The sequence below is a fragment of the Pelobates fuscus genome, chromosome 4 (genome assembly GCF_036172605.1).
Source record: "Pelobates fuscus isolate aPelFus1 chromosome 4, aPelFus1.pri, whole genome shotgun sequence".
NCBI lineage: Eukaryota > Metazoa > Chordata > Amphibia > Anura > Pelobatidae > Pelobates > Pelobates fuscus.
In genome coordinates this window covers 86,191,649-86,214,517 of record NC_086320.1, presented here as the reverse complement: position 1 = coordinate 86,214,517, position 22,869 = coordinate 86,191,649, and the positions used below count along the sequence as shown (strand labels likewise).

Sequence of the window (22,869 nt, the reverse complement as noted above, 5' to 3'; positions counted from 1 at the left end):
GGGAGAAGGAATTACCCGGCAGCAGGTTGTAGAGTTGGGTAAGACTATGGAGGAGGTACAGAAATGGGTACAAGATAGATTACCTGTGAATATTTATCCCCCTGTTCATAGTTATCATCCAGGAGATCAAGTGTGGATTAAAGAGTGGAATAATTTACCGTTAGGGCCCAAGTGGAGAGGTCCTTATGTTGTTCTTTTGTCTACCCCTACAGCAATAAAAGTAGCCGAAGTGACTCCGTGGATACATCACTCCAGGGTTAAACCAGCAGCAGTCGATTCTTGGCAAGTTACAGCAGATCCAGAGAATCCCTGCAAGATCCGGTTAAAACGCACTACTCAGTCGGAGTAACGAGGAACTATTGTGGATTACAAATTTTATTGTTACAGGGATTTGGTGCGTGAGTGAGAAGGCCATAATAAAGCCTGTCCGCCCACCGACGTATAGTTTATAAGCCAGGAAAAGTCTCGAAGGGACTCCTGTGAAGACGAGCAGAACTCCATTCCCTGCAGCCCTTACATCCTGGAAGCTGAGGTGCCTTCGCACGGACGAAGACTGAGGATGACGGCGAAAGATGTGTTTTTGATAGTGTTTATTTATGTGTATTTTTATATTCAGGAAGGTAGAGGTACCGACACTCCTAGCTGTGAGGTATGCATTAAGACTACGAGAACAGGTAACCATATTTCCCAAACCCTAATTTGGCACTCACAATACGAGTGTAAAGGAGATGTATCGAGATGTAGATACCTAAATATAGACTATAGTGTGTGCCATTTAGGAGTAGGAGAACCTAAGTGCTTCAGTCCGGAGTATCAACCTCGTACAATTTGGTTGACTCTCAGGAATGGAGATCCTCAGGGGACCTTAATTAATAAAACGGTGTTAGAATCCATACATTCTTCGGGTGTTCTGCTATTTGATGCGTGTAAGGCGATATCAAGTGGTAGAAAGCCGTGGAATGTATGTGGGGATCTTAGATGGGAGAGGACGTATGGGTCTAATGATAAATATATTTGTCCCAGTAGTAAAAATAAATATGTGAGTCCTAGATGCCCAAATAAAGACTATAACTTTTGCCCATATTGGTCTTGTGTGGGGTGGGCGACTTGGGGACAGACAGTAGACAAAGACATGATAGTGACTAAGTTGCCGACTAGCCCATATTGTAAGTCTATGGAATGTAATCCCATCCATATACTTATAAATAACCCCGATAAGTTCTTAGACAAATATGGCAATTTATTTGGGTTTCAAATATACGGGACGGGTTTAGATCCTGGGACAGTATTGTTTATAGGGATAGAGACTGATACGGTATCCTCCCAAACTCATCAAGTATATCATTCCTTTTATGAAGAGATGAGTATAGATAATAAGATCCCCCATAATGCTAAAAACCTGTTTATTGATTTAGCCGAAAGTATTGCCGGTAGTCTTAATGTTACCAACTGCTATGTGTGTGGAGGTACTAACATGGGAGACCAATGGCCTTGGGAAGCAAAGGAGGTAATGTCCGGTTCTGAGGCAGTTGACCAACTAATATCTACACAAGCCGATTATCATATGAGTGTTAGAGGTAAATCTGAGTGGAGATTAAAGACCTCCATCATAGGTTATGTTTGCATAGCAAGGAAAGGAATAATGTATAACACTTCTGTAGGAGAATTAACTTGTCTAGGGCAAAAAGCTTATGATGATGATACAAAGAATACAACTTGGTGGTCGGCTTCAAATGTCTCAGAACCATCTAACCCGTTTGCTAGATACGCCAATTTAAAGGATGTGTGGTTTGATTTATCCATCACATCTACCTGGAGAGCCCCAGCAAATTTGTACTGGATCTGTGGTAAGAAAGCCTATTCGGAGTTGCCACAGGACTGGGAAGGGGCATGTGTGTTGGGTATGCTCAAACCATCCTTCTTCTTGTTACCGATTGAAACAGGTGAGACTTTAGGTGTTAAAGTGTATGATGTGAATCATAGGAAGAAAAGGGGACCCATAGAGATAGGCGCCTGGGAAGATGATGAATGGCCTCCCCAGCGTATCATAGATTATTATGGGCCAGCCACGTGGGCAGAAGATGGTACCTTTGGTTATAGAACCCCTATTTATATGCTCAACCGAATTATAAGATTACAGGCGGTGGTTGAGATTATCACCAACGAGACATCACAAGCGCTCAATCTTCTAGCGAAGCATAACACCAGGATGAGGACAGCAGTCTACCAAAATAGATTAGCCTTGGATTACCTTTTGGCAGTAGAGGGAGGTGTATGTGGGAAGTTTAACCTGAGCAATTGCTGTCTTCAAATAGATGACGAAGGGCAAGCAATAGCTGAGCTTACTAGCCATATGGTTAAACTAGCGCATGTGCCTACTCAGGTATGGAAAGGGTATAATCCAAGTAGTTGGTTTGGTAGCTGGTATGAGTGGTTTGGAGGGCTTAAGGCAGTGGTAGGTGGAGTCCTACTGATTTTAATGTTGTGTCTACTCCTGCCGTGTCTTATACCCTTAGTAGTTAGGTCTGTGCAAAGCCTGATAGAAAATATAGCAGAGAGGAAGGCTGCTGCACAGATAATGGCGGTTTATAAGTATAAGGCTCTAGATCAGGGAGAACCAATGCAGGAAGATGAGTGTTGAAGATTCACATCATAAGATAAGTCTGGTCTGGTTCAAGGTAACTTGCGGTGTATGCAAACCAAGGTTAAGTGATGCCTCAAGTAATTGTAAAATATCAAGAGGCATCAAAGGGGGGAATGTGGTGGAATCTCGGTAAAAATAAATTTAGTAGGCCGAGATTACCACGTGGCATGTGTACGTGCATATGCTGACGTATCGATCAGTTGGTTGCACGAGGCAAGATACGATCAGTAGTGTACGGAGCATGTGCAAGAATACAGGATGTAGTATTCCCCCTCCTCCATTGTGCTGGACAAGCCATGCGGTCAAGCAGGAAGTTAATTCTTATTTGTATTGATTGGTTAAGAGAATGTGCGGGTGGAGCTTAATATGGGAGGAGTTATGTGCCTATATAAGGAGCCTGCACTATTGTCCGGGGCTCAGAACTTGCTGTATTTTGGTGACGCTAGTCCCTCTGAGTCCCGATCGGTGATCCAATAAAGAATCTCTTCCTTCCTGAAGAAACCTGTGTCCATCTCTCTGTGCTTCGCTTCCGTCAGTTTCTCCGGTATCAGTATTTATATAGCGCCAACTTATTATGCAGCGCTTTACAATAACTAGCATTGCTGTACCATTTCCCTCTAGTAATCCTACATGTTACCATAAGGTAGAACATGGATCTACAATGTAACACTGTACTGAGACCATCCTAAGTCGGCATCTTAGCACGCTGAAACGCGTGTCGAGCTCTTTTGTTTTCAGTTTGCACTTGGGTAGCACTATGCACGTTTGAATTTTTGTTTTGAGTGTTCATGGTTACTGGTTCAGTTAGGCATTAGCTCTGTGCGGTGCCAAGGTATATAGGGACAGCGAGAGATTTTTATTAATGTGGAATTTGTAGTATATTTATCTTTTGCAACCTTCTGGTTCCCTCTTTGGCATTTTGGGACATAGTGTACAGGGGAGGTTTGGATGAGTCTAGTTTAAGGATGCATACCTTCTACCTCTCTTTGTAAATACCCTCTTCCCTACCTGTCCAGAGGTGGGCACCATCCACCTCTTATACCCCATTTTAATACTGTTTATATTTTCTTTTTCAGTGGACCATTATTTTTTTTTTATCATTGAGAATAAAGTTTAAGGTTTTTTTTGGCCATTTATAATACTTTTGTGCTTCCTCCCAGTGTATCCCACAATTTAGGGTGACACTGGGATTTTTGTTCTCATTGTCAGTAGGTTAGCTCCAGGGTTACCCCCTAATTGGAAGCACTATTTAGGTAACTTTTCCTTTGATCTGGGAGGTGCAGGGGTAGTGGCCTAAACATCTTGTTTCTCCCTAGGATATCCCCTTGGGGTGGGACAACACTCCCTTTTGTTCCACCTAGCTCAACTTTATAATTTATAATTTTGAATGTATTTAAATTTATATATTTTTTTCTATTTTCTATTCTACTTTTTTTTCTTTGTGTGTCTTTGAAGTGCTGTGTGTGTGAAGGGTGTTTTGTACGTTTTCTTAGTTTTTCACAATACCCAAGTAGACCTCTTTAAAACTGAATATTACAATTGTACCTCTTTCCAGACACTCAGAATGTTTGTTGTCTACAAGTATCTAACTCAGGTGTTAAGCAACAACATAAAATTCAAATAAAACTACTTTGGCCTTTCTCATTTATGTGTTTGAGAAAGTAACTTAGTATATTAGTAGGTCACGCAGTCACATGAAATGTTCTTGGATATCCACATTCTACATGGCTCCCATCATGCCACCTAAGTCAGAAGTGTCCCTCGTTGCCAAATAGAAGTTTTCAGGTTACGTAACTTTCTTTTGTCTTGATACCACATTGCTAACCCCTCTCTCTGATTAATTACAGCCACAATACAATCTTGCTATTTATTTCTTCACTTTCATACTCTGTCATCTTGCCATTTCCCTCTATATCCTCCACATTCCCATAGATTCTGTGTTCATATTATCCATTTTTTATCCAAACTCTTTTTCCTGCTGTTGCGTCCCTTCCATTGCTGTACACACCGTAATGTGCACTTATTTCACAACTCTTTAGCATTATGGTTACTGAAAACACACAAAACAACATTAAATGTTTATAATACATTTTTATTTTCAAAAATATAAATTATTGGATCATTTCCTAAAAATACATTGACATTTTTAAACACATTTCCATAGTTAAGATTTTTGAAAGGCACAACTGGATACGTGTACATACAAAACATTTTAATTGCAACTTTCCACTGAATTTAATTACACCTACCAACCATTCGATTAGATCGTTAGACAAATTAGATATATTAGAATGACAAATTAAATAGAACAGACAAATAGAGATATGTGTAATTCTGGAATTGTGAAAAAGCAAAATGATTTTAATATGTGTATGATCTTATTGCTTATATGGAGCATGTGTCTAGAGTAGGAAAAGTTACATCACAATTTGCAGTTGATAAATCATTTCTACAGAGAACAAATACCTAAAACAATTGTGAAACTTTTTAAAACTCTCTGTGAAATGCCATGTTCTGTGAAATTATGTTCTTTGCACAGTCTTTGGTTACATATGCAACCGTGACCTCTCTCTAATTTCTTGAGAACCTAATATGAATCCAAGTTTTTATCATGTTCTCGTTTTTACAAATCTAATTTTATAAGGTTATCTCATAAATATACCTTGATAAACGAGAACCAAAATCAGAATACAATTATGGCTCATTGGGGAAAAATGGTACAAAATACTTGTGCAGCAATCACCACGGAGATTAGTGGAACCAGCTGGCACATTCCATTTTTGATGTAAATCTTTGCAATTTCCCACCAATGCACTATAAACATATCTAGGCTTGCTAATGGTCACATTTGAAAGCAATTGATAATATTTTCTATTCCTCCAACGTGGTACAGAATAAAAGACTTAGGCTTTGTCCACACCATCAACAAGGGGAGAAAGTGGATTTAAAGAACATGACATCTCATCTTTAAGGTTATTTGCTTTGTATATGGAACCGATTCTGGGTTCCCTATATCAGATTGTGGAAGAACTTTGGATTTGGAAGACACGGCATTCAGTTTCTTGAGCTATGGATTGATATTCTCACTAACAAGTAAATGGGGTCTAACATGATGGAAAGATACCTTAAAGTCTGTAAAAAAAACTCTGATCCACTATGATCAAATGTCAAAGTATTTTGATTTGATAGCTTTGGGTAGAATTTAAAGAGTTTTTAAATAAGAGAAAGTAGCAAACACTAATGTGTAACCCGAAGGATAGTGTGGAATGTGCAGTGTGTGGCTGGAGTCCGGGGGCTAGTGTTTTTTATTTATTTTTTCACAGTCTTGTTTCAGTGCAGCAAGCTACCTCATTATGTTGCCTATTTAGAGTTAATTAGATTGCAAAAAAAATCAACGTATATAGATTTAGCAAGGGGTTTGCTTTCATATTAGCAGGTGAACTTATATTTAATGTCCATACAGTAATACCAAAGTGTACACCGAAGCCTGAGACCCTGGGTGATTTTCTTTTCTACGTATAAAAAAAAAATTGCCAAGCATGCACATTATTGAAAATAACTTATTTTCCTTGATGTGCAATATTATTGATTTATTAAATAGTACAACTACCCCCACACTCAGTAATTGAATATAAAATAGATGGTTGCAATCCTTCTCATCCACTGAATTTGGAAGCAAGAATTACTTAAAGGGACACTATAGGCACCCAGGCAACTTCATCTCGTTAAAGTGGTCTGGGTGCAGTGTCCCAGGTCCCTTAACCCTGCAATGGTAATTATTGCAGTTATTGATAAACTACAATAATTACCTTTGAGGGTTAACTCCACCTCCTCCAGACAGCAACTATAGGGACTTCCGGTTGGTTAGGCGACTTTTTGTTGGCTGACGCTGGATGTCCTCGTGCTATGCATTAGGAAATCCAGCGTCACCCAAAATCCCATAGGAATGCATTATACAATCGTTTGCTATGGGGGAAGTACTAATGTGAGCGCGGCGCTCGCTATGCATGCGCAAGCGGAGCCAGAACCTTTACCAGCCCTAAGGGACATTGGCGCTGGTATCAGGTAAGTGACTGAAGAGGTTTTTAACCCCTTCTGTCACTTACAACCCTTCCTTGCATCTGTAATGCAGGGGGTGGAGGGGCGCAAGGAAAAGGGCACTGTAGTGAGCTATAGTGCCAGGAAAACAACTTTTTTCCTGACACTATAGTTTTCCTATAACCAATAACTTTTTAGTTTTAAAAATAAACGTGACATCACATAATAATACAAATTATAAAAATACATTTATTTAAAAAAAAATTCTTAATAATGTTCAGAAAATATTCTTACTGCATTTTGACAGAGATAAATCTATAAAATGTATTTACACAGAATTTGCAGCAGAAATTTCAACAACAAAAAAATGTGGGCCATTCCAGTTCATCCAATCAAACACATCTATTTAAAATAGCCGTTATGAAAAAGAATTCCAACTGAATTGCGACAGGCTCATATAGCTCAGGAATGCCCCAAAAATAAATTATTCTAAAATCATGACAATAAATAAATATGCTTCTTGGCTGCATAGATGTAGGTACAACATTATAAAAAAAATAATAATTCTAAAATAAACAGGCTAAGATCCCACTAAAAACTAGGAGATAGCTATGTGTACCAACCTCATGCCCATTGGATGAACAAGAACTTATAAAGGTGAGAGAGTGAGATACAGCTGGCCTCTTCTCCATACTAAACAGCCAGGTCATTTAGAAAAAAAAAAAAACAAGTATGTGTGTATGTATATATATATATAATGAAGATGAGAGCACTCAGTAGATTTTCAAAGTGAAAAAGTGTATTTAAATGTTGCCAATAAGGATCAAAGTTTCCACCTAAGGGTCTTTATCAAGCTTGATAAAGACCCTTAGGTCTAAACGTTGATCTTTATTGGCAACATTTAAATACACTTTTTCACTTTGAAAATCCATTAAGTGCTCTCATCTTCATTATTTATCTTCATATTCAGCGCAGAGCAGCACCTCGGTGTAAGTTTTTTTCTATAGTTTTAGGACAGAGTGCCAGACTTATTGCTTTATTTATATATATATATAATGTCAGTCACCAGTATAAGAGAATGAGATATCACTCAAAACAATTTTTTTTTTTTTTTTTAAGCAAAACTACTGCTAAACGAAGTATAATTTCATGAAATGCATTGACTCTTGTACTATCTTCCCCTAAGGATTTTTTTAAGCATTGTAAAATACCTATGGAATATTCATTTGTAAATTGAAAATATTTAGTGTTACCTATCAAGTGGTTCTAAAGGATGTCATATATGTGGTGATTTATTTTTTCTCATTAGCAGTCCCATCATGTTATGTTTTCATCTAAAAATACATGTAAACTTAAGAAACTGAGACTCAATCTCATTATTTAGAAACATATTTACTTCTGCAAAAGGCATTTGAAATATCAGGAAAATTGCTACCTGAGATTTTTTTTTTCACTCCAAAAAAAAAAAACCCTAATATAAATTGTGCCCTTCCTTGAGGTATCAATACATCAGCTCCTCGAAATTGAATTATCATGTATAATGTTTTGCAATGTAAACCCATTTGTTATATTAATACACATAAGGAATCTGGAAAATCCAGTTTTACCCCAGCACCATTACCTAGATACAATTGATTGTGGAATGGTCCTTAAACTACGCACCATGCAAAATGCTTTTTTCATTATACCAAGTGATATCTTTAAAATTACCATTTAGTGAGTAATATTTCCAAAATATTGCTCTTCAATTGTTTGAGATTTTCATAATTAAATGTATCTAAATGATAGGAATATATTATTTTCGGGTGGTTGGGGCTATGTAGTCTCAGATATACTGAGCAGGTAATCTTCACAGTTCATGATGTAATTTGTCCATTCCTCACTAAGTTCACTCATTGCTGGTCCTGTCCCCCCATATTCAGGAGGAAGGATATTCTCTGCAAAGTGATTGTGAAGAGTTGGTATATAGTTGCCTCCATGCAAGTGCACCTGAAATATAGGTAACGGAAAAAGAAGTGATTCTCACAAATATTATAACAATTTCATTATATTAAATATAAATGTTATTATGTTTTATTTCATAGGGTATCGCATTTTATTCTATTTTAGATAAGAAATAAATACCGTATATACTCGAGTATAAGCCGACCCGAATATAAGCCGAGGCCCCTAATTTTACCCCCAAAAACTGGGAAAACTTATTGACTCGAGTATAAGACTAGGGTGGGAAATGCAGCAGCTACTGGTAAATTTCTAAATAAAATTAGATCCTAAAAAAAATATATTCATTGAATTTTTATTTACAGTGTGTGTATATAATGAATGCAGTGCGTATGAGAACGCAGTGTGTGCGTATGAGTGCAGTGTGTATGGGTGCAGTGTGTATGGGTGCAGTGTGTATGGGTGCAGTGTGTGTGTATGAGTGCAGTGTGTGTGTATGAGTGCAGTGTGTGTGTATGAGTGCAGTGTGTGTATGAGTGCAGTGTGTGTGTATGAGTGCAGTGTGTGCAGTGTATATATGAGTGCAGTGTGTGTGTGTGAATGCAGTGTGTATATGAATGCAGTGTGAGTGCAGTGTGTGTGTGTGAATGCAGTGTGTATATGAGTGCAGTGTGTGTGTGAATGTAGTGTGTATATGAGTGCAGTGTGTGTATGAATGCAGTGTGTATATGAATGCAGTGTGAGTGCAGTGTGCGTGTGTGAATGCAGTGTGTATATGAGTGCAGTGTGTGTGTGTGAATGCAGTGTGTGTATGAGTGCAGTGTGTGTGTATGAGTGCAGTGTGTGCAGTGTATGTATGAGTGCAGTGTGTGTGTGTGAATGCAGTGTGTGTGTATGAATGCAGTGTGTATATGAATGCAGTGTGAGTGCAGTGTGTGTGTGTGAATGCAGTGTGTATATGAGTGCAGTGTGTGTGTGTGTGTGTGAATGCAGTGTGTATATGAGTGCAGTGTGTGTGTATGAATGCATTGTGTATATGAGTGCAGTGTGTATATGAGTTATTATAGGATATTTTTTGTTATATTATTTTTTTTATTACTATTTTTATTATTATTGTATTATTATTTTAATTTTTTTGTTATATTATTCATTTATTTATTTTTATTACTATTATACATTTTTTCGTCCCCCCTCCCTGCTTGATATATGGCAGGGAGGGGGGCTCCTTCCCTGGTGGTCCAGTGGGATTGGTAGTTCAGTGGGGGGGAGAGGGGGGCTGTGTGAGATGTTACTTACCTCTCCTGCAGCTCCTGTCAGCTCTTTCCTCCTCCGCGCCGTCCGGTCAGCTCTTCTGTCAGCTCCCACTGTAAGTCTCGCGAGAGCCGCGCTGGGAGCTGACCGAGGTGCTGAACGGACGGCGCGGAGGAGGAAAGAGCTGACAGGAGCTGCAGGAGAGGTAAGTAACATCTCACACAGCCCCAGTCTGTATTATGGCAATGCAAATTGCCATAATACAGACTATTGACTCGAGTATAAGCCGAGTTGGGGTTTTTCAGCACAAAAAATGTGCTGAAAAACTCGGCTTATACTCGAGTATATACGGTATTTGATAACATTTAGAAGAAAACCTGTTGCTCCTTTTCACTAAACCCATTAGGCTAAAGAGGCTCTTATCCAGTAAATGGTGTTAACACATTTTGTTTATTTATGAATGTCTCTAGATCCCCAAAATGGTATTACTTTCACCTAACACATATTTCACGTAGTACATTACATTTTTAGTTTAGGTTTAGTGTTAACTTAGTATACATGTTAATGGTTAGTGTTACTTACTGTGGTACAGGGGTTAAAGGACATCCAGGACCCCTAAAGAACTTTAGCTTGCTGAAATGCTTTATGTGTGAATGCTTTTTTTATTTAAAAAAAAAAAAAAAATTGACCTTGTTACACCCACCCTGGCTTTCAGGCATCTTTTTCCTAGTTTTTTGCAAAATTGGAAAGGGCCTTAAACTGTTTTTTTTTCAACAGCAAAAACAGATGTGGGAAAGGCTGAACTTAAAGGACCACTATAGGCACCCAGCTTAACCCCTTCAGGACCGCTGACGGTTCAGGACCGTCAGCGGTAAAACGTGCGTTTGGACCGCTGACGGTCCTGAACCGTCATAACGGTTTTGGGCTACTTACCTGATCGCCGTCGGTCCCACGGCGGCGATCAGCTCTCCTCCCGGTCCAGGGGGACTGCCTGTCTGCCCGGGCAGTCCCCCCTCGGCAGATCAGGACCCCACGGCCATGTGATCACTCGATCACATGACCGCAATAGGGGTCTTTGTATCTGCCTGCAGGGGGACTGTCTGTGCTGACAGGCAGTCTCCCTGCAAGTGTAAAATCATAAAATAAAGTTTAAAAAAAAAACAATCAGTGTAAAAAAAATTATAATATGTGTATATATATATGATATATATACATGTATTATATCTATATATATAATATATGTATATGTATCATATATATAATGTCACACTAAGTGTATTTTTATATTTATATATACGTATATTAATATAAAAATACACTTATATTTAAATTACACACGAATATATACAATATATATAATAACTATATATATGGTATATATATATTATTATAAAATACAAATAATATGTTAATAAAAATAAATAACACAAAATAAAAATAATTTTTAATAATTAAAAAAAAATTATATATATATTCAATTTTATTCTAACAGTATTTTGATATTGATATATATATATTTATATCAAAATACACTTAGAATGTAATGATATATATATCTATGTATAAATAAATAAATAAAAATAATACGAAATATACATATGTCCACATACAAAATTACATTAATAATTTCATAAATATACACGTAGACGTCAAATATATAAATATGTATATATATTAAAATTCTACGTGCATATTTATGTAATATTTTTACCTAATTAAGTAATTTTAATGATTGCAATTTGAGGGACCTGCCTGCCAACCCAGGCCAAAAGTCCAGATAATTTAATTTGCTAGCACTGTGCTTAACCCTGTAACTTTCTATGACACCCTAAATCCTGTACATGGGGGTACTGTTTTACTCGGGAGACTTCGCTGAACACAAATATTAGTGTTTCAAAACAGTAAAACATATCACAGCGATGATATTGTCAGTGAAAGTGAAGTTTTTTGCATTTTTCACACACAAACAGCTCTTTCACTGAGGATATTATTGCTGTGATATATTTTACTGTTCTGATACACTAATATTTGTGTTCAGCGAAGTCTCCTGAGTATAACAGTACCCCACATGTAGAGGTTTTATAGTGTTTGTGAAAGTTACAGGGTCAAATATAAGGCTTGATTTTTTTTATTGAAATTTGTCAGATTGGTTAGGTTGCCTTTGACAGCGTATGGTAGCCAAGGAATGAGAATTAGCCCCATGATGGCATACCATTTACAAAAGAAGACAACCCAAGGTATTGCAAATGGGGTATGTTCAGCCTTTTTTAGTAGCCACTTAGTCACAAACACCGGCCAAAGTTAGCGGTTTTTGCATTTTTAACACACAAACAAATATAAATGCTAACTTTGGCCAGTGTTTGTGACTAGGTGGCTACTAAAAAAGACTGGACATACCCCATTTTAAATACCCTGGGTTGTCTACTTTAAAAAATATGTACATGTTAGGTGTGTTTCGGGGATTTATGACAGATAACGGTGTAACAATGTCACTATTGATACATTTAAAATATGTATATATTGAAACAGCAATTTCCTACTTGTATTTATAGGCCTATAACTTGCAAAAAAAAGCAATAAAGCATGTAAACACTGGGTGTTTTTAAACTCGGGACAAAATTTTGAATCTATTTAGCAGTTTTTTTCATTAGCTTTTGTAGATAAGTAAAAGATTTTTCAAGTAAAAGTCCAAAAACATGTTTTTTTTTTATTTTTCACCATATTTCATTATTTTTTTTTAAATACAATATATGACATAATATAAATACTGGTATGTAAAGAAAGCCCTTCTTGTCTTGAAAAAAACAATATATAACTTGTATGGGAACCGTAAATGAGAGAGCGGAAAATTACAGCTAAACACAAACACCACAAAAGTGTTAAAACTGCTCTGGTCCTTAACGTACAAACATCGCAAAAACAGGCCGGTCCTGAAGGGGTTAATGAAGTGGTCTGGGTGCCAGGTCCAGCAAGGTTTAACCCTTTTTGCTGTAAACATAGCAGTTTCAGAGAGAAGACGCCATCAGTGAGAAGACGCCATTGAGAATGCTTTCCTATGGACTGGCTCAATGAGCGCGCAGAGGGAGGAGAGTCCCAGAGCGAGGGAGCCCGGCGCTGGAAAAAAGGTAAGGGATTAACCCCTTCAGTGCCATGGGAGTCTTTATCACCTCAATACTTTAGCTTGCTCTAAATTCACACACAAAACTTTTCATTGCAAAAGTATGAGAGGGACAGAGAGTAGTTTTGCGTAAACAAAGTAGAATTAAATACACAAAAATAAAGTCCTGCTCTCAGACTCCCACTACTCCTGGGCGGCAGCAATTACCATATTACACATTAGCCCAAATACATACAATACAAACCAAATAAAAGCGTTGCCTACACACTATTTCAAATCCCTATGCATATTTAAATAAAGGGAGTTTTTTTTTCTTGTTTCACTCCAATGGCCACTAGGTGTAAGTCCACCTGCCATGTCAAGGCAAATTGCTTAGATGGGTCCAACACTAACAATTCACCTTGCTTCCTTCAGCTTCAGGCAAACAAAATGAGGTAGAGAGGGGTGTTTTTCTACATCCCTACATACTTATTAATGTTACAATGCTTCCGCTTACCCCCATGTGTTCCCTATTAAAGGGACACTTTAATCACCTGAACAACTACAGCTTAATGTATTTGTTCAGGTGAGATCTATAGCTCCCTGCAGGCAATCTAATGTAAACACTGTATTTTCAGAGAAAATACAGTGTTTACATTGATTGATAGGAATACCTCCAGTGGCCGTCACTCAGACTGCCACCAGAGGGACTTCCTATCATGTAGGGCCCTAAAAAGGCCCTGTACACGTCAGACGTGTGCAGAGGAGAGGGGGCGGGCAAAGACCGCGAGCTGAGCTGTCAGTCAGCTTGCGGCCGCACTATTGAATGCCGCCCTATTATGTATGTGCGCATGCGCGGCAAAGCCGCGCACAAGGGAGCAATGACGCTTCCAAATGGAAGCGTCTGATTGGTCCCTGCTCGCGCCCGCCTATTTCGTCATTTTGACGAAATAGGGGGCGCGGCTTCACGAGGCTCCCGGCGCTGGAACCAGGTGAGTAAAGTACTCTACCTGGAGAGTCCCTTTAAGGGTTAATAAGTATGATAAAAGAAAATACCCATGGGGAAAAGAAAGTACATCCTCTTTGAATTCTTTGGTTTTATATATCAGGACATAATAACAATCATCTGTTTCTTAGCAGGTCTTAAACTGGTAAATACAACCTCAGATGAATAACAACACATGAAATATTACACCGTGTCATGATTCATTTAACAAACATAAAGCCAAAATAGAGAAGCCATGTGTGAAAAACGAATCTTATGATTCAATAGCTTGTAGAACCACCTTTAGCAGCAATAACTTAGTTGTTATTTCCTGTATGACTTTATAAGTCTCTCACATTGTTGTGGAGAAATTTGGCCCACTCTTCTTTACAACGCTGCATCAGTTCATTGAGGTTTGCTGACATTTGTTTATGCACAGCTCTCTTAAGGTCCCACCACAGCATTTCAATCGAGTTGAGGTCTGGACTTTGACTGGGCCTTTGTAACACCTTGATTCTTTTCTTTTTCAGTCATTCTGTTGTATATATGCTGTTGTGCTTGGGATCATTGTCCTGTTGATGGCCTAATTTTGGCAAAACTTTAGCAGTCGGACAGATGGTCTCACATTTGGCTCTAGAATACTTTAGTATACAGATGAGTTCATGGTTGACTCAATTACTGCAAGGTTCCCAAGTCCTGTGGCTGCAAAACAAGCCCAAATCATAACGTGCTGCAGTGCATTTTGGCCAAACATCCCCACTTTGGTCTCATCTGTCCAAAGGCCAATATTCCAGAATTCTTGTGGTTTGGTCAGATGCAACTTTGCAAACCTTGCCGCCATGGTCTTTTTAGAGAGAAGTCTTTCTCTTTGCAACACTTCCAAACAAGCCATTGTTGTTCTTTTTCTAATTGTACTGTCATGATCTTCAACAATTAACATACTAACGAGGCCTGTAGAGTCTGAAATGAACAATTTCTTTGAGCAGTGCACGGTCTGACCTGAAGGTGAATTTGCTTGGACGTCCACTCCTGGGAAGATTGGCAACTGTCTTGAATGTTTTCCACTTTCTCAATGTCGAATGATAGACTTTAAATTGTTTTGAAATTACCTTACTGACCTTCCCAGTTTGATAAGATCATTGCTGATGTCTTAACTCCTCGGCACTGTGTTACCACACACCTGAAAACTCCAGACCAGCAAACTGCTAAAACTTTGGCTTTTGTAGAGGTGGTCACACCTATGGATGACCAATTAATCAATGGCATTTGATTAGCTGCACCTGTCTGCTACCTAGTCTCTTAATTCCTATAAAAGCATTAGGGGTGTACCATATATACTCGAGTATAAGTCGAGTTTTTCAGCACATTTTTTGTGCTGAAAAACCCCAACTCGACTTATACTCGAGTCAATGTCTGTATTATGGCAATTTACATTGCCATAATACAGACAAGGGGCTGTGTGCGTTTACTTACCTCTCCTGCAGCTCCTGTCAGCTCCCTTCTCCTCCGCGCCGGTCCGGTCAGCTCCCCTGTCATCTCCCAGTGTAAGTCTCGCGAGAGCCGCGGGGTCATAGTGCGGCCGCAAGACTTACACTGGGAGCTGACAGGGGAGCTGACCGGACCGGCGCGGAGGAGAAGGGAGCGGACAGGAGCTGCAGGAGAGGTAAGCGCTCTCTGCCAGCCCATCTCCACTGAACTGCCAATGCCACTGGACCATCAGGGAGTGAGAGCCCCCCTCCCTGGCCAGCTAACAAGCAGGGAGGGGGGACGAAAAAAAAAAATAATAATAATAAAATAAAATAATAATAAAATAAAAAATAATAATAAAAATGCCCACCCCCCACCAAGGCTCTGCAACACACACACACTGCATTCATACACACACACTGCATTCATACACACACACTGCACTCATACACACACACTGCACTCATACACACACTGCACTCATACACACACACACTGCACTCATACACACACTGCATTCATACACACACTGCATTCATACACACACACTGCACTCATACACACACTGCACTCATACGCACACACACTGCACTCATACACACACACACTGCACTCATACACACACACTGCACTCATACACACACTGCACTCATACACACACTGCATTCATACACACACACTGCATTCATTATATACACACACTGTAAATAAATATTCAATTAACATAATTTTTTTAGGATCTAATTTTATTTAGAATTTACCAGTAGCTGCTGCATTTCCCACCCTAGTCTTATACTCGAGTCAATAAGTTTTCCCATTTTTTGGGGCTAAAATTAGGGGCCTCGGCTTATATTCGGGTCGGCTTATACTCGAGTATATACGGTACTTCATTTTTCACACCTGGCTTCTCCATTTTGCCTTTATTTTTGTTAAATAAATCATGACATGGTATAATATGTCATGCATTGTTGTTCATCTGAGTTTTTATTTACCTAATTATATGAGCTGCTATGGAACAGATGACTGTTGTTATGTTCTGAAATGTAAAAACATATCATTCAAAGGAGGGTGTACTTTATTTTTTCCCATGACTATAAATTCATAAAGTATATGAAAATAATCACATTGCATTTGGTTTATGAACTATTTATCTCCTCCATAAAGAAAATGAAATCATTATTTCTGCTTGGTGCCTTATGTAGGTCAGTGCAGAAATGCGATCTGGATTATGTGATAGACCTTTGATGCAGAGAATGGAAATCCAATAATTGTAAATAAGTTCGCAATGTATAATCTCTCTAAATCAACAATGCACTAATAAAACAAAAAGCATTTATGGCGTTTTCTATTTCCTTTGTGCTTTTTCTTTGGTTCACTCACCCGTTGCTTTATTTTTTCTGGTAGAAATGGCCTGATTAATGCAAAGACTGGAGAGAAGAACAAAGGCTCATTTATAAGGTGTATTCCACGAACCTTCAGAGGAAATGAGTCCTAGAGGCAAGCACACATATAATACGATCAGAATGGTGCATGTGATTCACAGAGCAAAGGTGTATATTAGTGTAGTTGTGAATGCTTCTAATAATGGGGTTGCAATTGTTGTAGGAATAATGGTTGAAGATTTCTTGAAAGGATAATAAACGTTATTAAACTTTAAATAGCAGGACATTTGCTGTGTCACCTTTGCTATAAGTCAATAATAATGTTTGAGAGATATATTAAAAATGTACCCAGGTTTAGTAGCAGAGCTTTGTTATATATTCTTAAAGGTCGTATAATCTTTTAGCCAATGGATTCTGCCTGCTTGCTTTTTTATGTGTAAATTAACAGATTCTACAATGTTTTGGGATCTTTTTATCCTGTTTGCCACTGTGACGCCACATCTACAGTTAACCGTTTTTACCAGGTTTCCCGCGTTATTTTGTCACGGTGAAGCATACGCTATGATTTGCCTTTGGTGTATTTATTATTGTTTTGTCAAAAAAATAGATGGAATGCAATGTGCTTTTGTGTTTATTCGTCACGGTGATGTAATCTATGTAAGTAACTGAATACTATAGCCTTAGGAATACAGATTTGTATTCGGAATGCTATAGTGTTCCTTTAAGCACAAATGACACATAAAGTTGTACATAAGCAAACTATGGTAAACCTACTGTCATGACAGCAGCAATCTTTTTGGCAATAGCTGGTGTGATCTGAAATGCATGCAGAAATCTCCACCCTTGAAGATCGAATATAGCTTTAATTCCATTCATCTGCGTCTCCGCCTCCTTCACTATAAGCTCAGAAGTTATGAGACTTATTCGAAACACTTCATACGCACTAAACTCTTTTGGGTCCCAATGCTCTGAAAAAATAAATAAAAAAAAAGTAAGATTAAAGACTGATGAATTCAAATTAAACATGTAACTAATGTGAATTAAAAATAATATATTTAATGTATTGTATCACTCGAACAATATTCTGCACATTGCATCATATTACGATATCATTAAGGTTTTTATCAGACTCTAGATCGGTTGTAGTCAAAATTCGGCACCACGGGTGTTTTGGACTACATCTGCCACAATGCTTTTACAGCCATAATGCTGAAAGGAACAGGTGATGTAGTCCACAACACCTGGAGTGTCATGGGTTGCTTACCCCTGATTTGGATAAAGAATACCTGATACAGAACTATGATTTGATTAAGATGTATAACTTTAAAGGAAATAATATTATAAGGGAGATATGAAGCCAGTGACTGCTCACTGTAATAACATCTAGCCATTGGGTTTCTAATACTGAGGGGTTGACCTGTCAATGGTTCTACGTACCCACTTTCCCTACTAATAGTGTGAGGAGGGGAGCAATAAATCTAATACCTTTAAATAAATGTCACGCTTAAACTACAGAAGTCTGCTTTTTTCTTAAAGGGACACTATAGTCACCCGAACAACTTCAGCTTAATGAGGTTGTTCAGGTGAGAACTATAGCTCCCTGCAGCCTTTCTCGTGTAAACACTGTATTTTCTGAGAAAATACAGTGTTTATATTGAAAGTTAGGAACACCTCCAATTGCAGTCAATCAGAGTGAACCAGAGGGACTTCGGAGTTGATGGAGGCATAATATGTCTCCATCCACTCAGATCTGCTGTCAGCAAAGCATAGAGCAGCACTGTGCACAGCAACCTGTGATTCAGTATCTCCTCCCTCTGCATGCAGACACTGAACTTTCCTCATAGAGATTCATTGATTCAATTAATCTCTATGAGGAGGTGCTGATTGGCCAGGGCTGTGTTTGAATCATGCTGGCTCGTCCCCTGATCTGCCTCTTTATCAGTCTCAACCAATCCTATGGGGAAGCACTGTGATTGGATCAGGCTACCACATGTCAGCAGACTGCTTGTTTTTCTGAGTCTAACAGCATGCAGATTTACAGCTTCAGGCTTGAATACAGTAAGATTTTTACTATATTTATGGAGGCATGAGGGGCCCAGGGGGTGTTCCTGACCCTATAGTGATCCTTTAAATCTTTTTTTTCAGCCCCCAAAAGACGAAATAAAAAGCTATTATATTCCAACGCTGCTATTAATAATAAAAAGGGGGGGGGGGACATGGCTTTGTCCACCACTCTATACCAACACACATAGGCAGTAGCCTTTCTAGTGACTGGGCAGTAATATCTGGCTGCTCAGGTTTTAGAAGACAAGTCCCACCGTGTTATGGTATAGGGGGAAATGTTATACCTCTCTCATATTAATATGAGGGTCATTGACCACAATTGTCTTTTTTTTTTTATTTTTAAGTGGTACTTCAAATCACAAGAAAAAAAAGATAATAGCTCATCCTTTTCATTTGTTTCGTGATATGTTAGTATGTAGTGTCGGAGTTGCTGAATTCGGATGAATCACCAATCGGCAGAAATTCAGACGAATTGCGATTTATTTGAAACCGAATGCACAAGTCTACTGCTGTGTGACCTGCAAATATTGTATTTTTCTCAAAGACGGCAAACTTATTCACATGGGGACACTTCAAACCCAAATGTTCACATCAAAGCAAAAATGGCAGGGAGTCTTAAGGGTAAAATACCACTAACTGCCACCTAAAAAGCAGATGTTTGCCACCACATTCCAGGCAATAAGGCACATCTCAGAAGCAAGCTCACCTTGTATCCAGTTTCATTTTCTAATGGTTAACAATTTAAAAGGTTAAAAAGATTAAGTGGACTAGCCATCCACAAAAACAAGATCGCATTAGTTAAGAAAACCAGAGTAATTCATACATACAGTGTGCAGTGTTTTAATGCAATTGCTATAAATTAATAGGTTATATCTAGTCATGATGCAGTGGATGCAATTCCATGAACTACATTCTTGAAAATGTGGAAAATAAGAGAATAAATATACTATAGCTAGATACTGAAATTGACATGCACTTTTTATAACCTTTTTTATACAGATGCTAGTGCAGCCATGTCATTGTTTTCCTTTGAGGTTCTCCTAAATGTACTAATGTGTGTGTTCAGATGAATTAAGCTAATTTTGTGTGGATTTGTCAGAATAACTTTGAGTCAGTCATATATTTCTTACCGATCCTGTAAATTAGAACTTTGCTTCCATAAGCATCTCTTGACCTTAAGACCCCATGGTAGCCAGCATGGTAGAGGTTTAGGAGAGGAGAAGGACGCAAGTCTGCACTGATTTCTGGACATTCTTTCCTCCATTTGTGGTAGTTGTTAAGAAGCTGAAATATACATTGACAGAGATTTAACAGTAGCACATTGATTCTTAGCATACAAACAAACAAGAAATGAAAAAAAGTCAGATTAACATAGGTTCACTTGAGCAGAATAACTTCAGGTAGCCTTCACACATATCCCAAAAGATGGAAAAAATAAATAAAGTATCTAGGTGCATCCTAAGTGACGTCTTTGTTTATGTCATCATATCATATGATATCTTACTCTTTCACATGGAAAACAAAATTGGAAGGTTACAGGCTCCAATGGCCAACATTTTAGGCACAGTATTGCTGGCATTACTCATTAGATCCTCAGGGATCTCCATAGACCTCATGAAATCAATCACACCTTTTGTGCTTTTTATAATTATTTGTTTACCAGAATACCTGATGATAAATTCCAAAGTAATGAAATTCTCAATTTATCTCAATTACTCACATTTAATCTTCACATGAGCATATATTTGTGGCTATTAAGACAGTGGAAAACAATAATTCCCAGGGCCAGACTTCTTTCCAGCTTAATTTTCCAAACTTACTCCCACACTCACCAATCTATTAATCTATATTAGGCATACCCCGGCAACCCCATACTTTGAATAAAACCTTTTCTTGTATACCCTGGGTGTGGGACTACACACTTTTAGAATCCTACAGACCTGTTGCCAAATCTACTACTGAATCAAGGCCAAAATTATAGCATTCAGTCTTCAACCTCAGTCAGGCAGGATCTTCAGTATATGAAGTAAACAGATTCTTCTATAGACTTGGAATAAAAGAGACCAAATGATAGTGCAGACAGAAATTATATAGAATAGATTTAATATACAAATGCACTTACAAAAGGATCCAAGTAAAACAGCATAAAAACCACACTCAGGTGGTATCAACAGCATCAAAGTAAGTCCCCAAGTGATGTAATCCGACGCGTTTCGTCTAGTCGACTTCCTCAGGGATTATGATTAATCCCTGAGGAAGTCGACTAGACGAAACGCGTCGGATTACATCACTTGGGGACTTACTTTGATGCTGTTGATACCACCTGAGTGTGGTTTTTATGCTGTTTTACTTGGATCCTTTTGTAAGTGCATTTGTATATTAAATTAATTCTATATAATTTCTGTCTGCACTATCATTTGGTCTCTTTTATTCCAAGTCTATAGAAGAATCTTTTTACTTCATATACTGAAGATCCTGCCTGACTGAGGATGATGGGCCTGTTTTACATTATAATCTTGTGAGTTACCACAATCACCTTGCGTGTTATAACATTTTGGTTCTGTAATACACTATATGCGATTTATTTATTTCTATATAGATATCGCTTACTTCATCATTACAAGGTTGTATATATTTTTATATCTGCACCTTAGAATTGCTTATCTTTCATTTTGCATCCCTACTTCTCTTTTGTATTCATACTATTGTATTGGTGTTTGTAGAGGGCACACTGTTTAGTAGGTTTGCTATTTGCTGTTGTGTTGTTTAGTGGTTGGGTACTTTTTTGCCTTAATTCAGTCTTCAAGCCTAAAAATAGTTTGGGACCCCTTCCTAAAGCCTCACCCCTAGTTTTCATGTGCCAAATTCTTTAGCCTTACAGCATACTACCACTACGCTGTGGATTGGATACGGATAAGTAGTTTAGTCTACCAACTTAAAATTGGATCAATAGATGGAGGGTCAGTATTACACACCTACTTTCTGTTATACGCCCTCATATCCCTCCACAAGTTACATTAAACGTCCTGATTTACTTGATTATAAGAGCTTCCCAGGCAGATTGCTCAGCTTATTACACTATGAATTCTTTACATATATGTGGAATCCATGTATAAAGTGGAATTATGAAGCAAAAATGTGGTTCTTTGCATACACCTACCCAGAATCCCTTGCAGCAGTGACAGCACTGTTAAAGTGAGATTGACTGGTGTGTGTATTTGTGTTTAGCAATGAATTAACTATATATATATATATATATATATATATATATATATATATATATATATATATATATATTGCCAAAATACCAGAGCATTGTAGTATGCAATGATACCTTTTTATTGGATGAACATAATACTTCAAAGACAAACTTTCAAGAGTTTTCCTCTCTTCTTCAGGTCTGAAGCAATACTGATAAATTTGATAGAGTTTAACACTTAAAACAACTGATGTTAGAGAAGGAGAGGGAGGGGGGCGGGTGAGTGGGGTGTTATAGGCAGCAGAAGATGTGCCTGAAAGTAAAAGGTGCAGGTTGGCTGAGAATAGCAAGAAAAAGTAAATAAACAGAGGAGAGTCAATAAGCAGGTTGAAAAGAAGAAGAAAAAAAAAACTAGAAAACAGCAGAGCAGGGCATGCAAGGAAATAGCTGCATATATGCATGTATATACATTGATTCAATAAAGGTGAAGTGAGAATATTGAATAAGAACTATATCAGACATTAAGATGTGTGTTTATGGGGGGCGGAGCTTGAACGCTGAAGTGAACGGACGCATCCTAAGGGAGCTCCGAGCTGAAACAGGGGAAAAACGCTTGAAATTCCCCCCCTCAACGCCCCAACTATCTGGCAATCACCCCAAAATCATTAAGGGGAGAAAGGGGAAGAAAATGATACCGCACAAGCCCATATCGGGACAAACAATAGGAGACCTATGGAGGCAGGTGCGTGGGGCCTCCGAAGCAAGCATGGCGGCTCAGCACGGTGGGTGCTCGGACTTCTC

The 22,869-nt window shown here is 38.3% G+C and overlaps 1 protein-coding gene across 2 annotated transcripts in view; it reads right to left on the bottom strand.

The window, feature by feature from the left end:
- Positions 1-7,442: 7,442 nt before the first annotated feature.
- TTPA (alpha tocopherol transfer protein) overlaps positions 7,443-22,869 on the bottom strand; it is a 46,362-nt gene continuing 30,935 nt past the window's right edge. The window contains exons 2-6 of one of the 2 annotated variants that reach the window (XR_010090742.1): positions 20,000-20,153; positions 17,580-17,773; positions 16,804-16,914; positions 7,780-8,671; positions 7,443-7,716 (exon numbers count right to left, since the gene is read on the bottom strand). Coding sequence is in view for 1 of the 2 variants with exons in the window: in XM_063451362.1 (XP_063307432.1) it covers positions 8,498-8,671; positions 16,804-16,914; positions 17,580-17,773; positions 20,000-20,153 (633 nt within the window). In the remaining variant the exon portion in view is untranslated. Of the gene's footprint in view, positions 7,717-7,745; positions 8,672-16,803; positions 16,915-17,579; positions 17,774-19,999; positions 20,154-22,869 lie in introns of those variants that run through there. The other variant, XM_063451362.1, reaches the window with a different exon arrangement.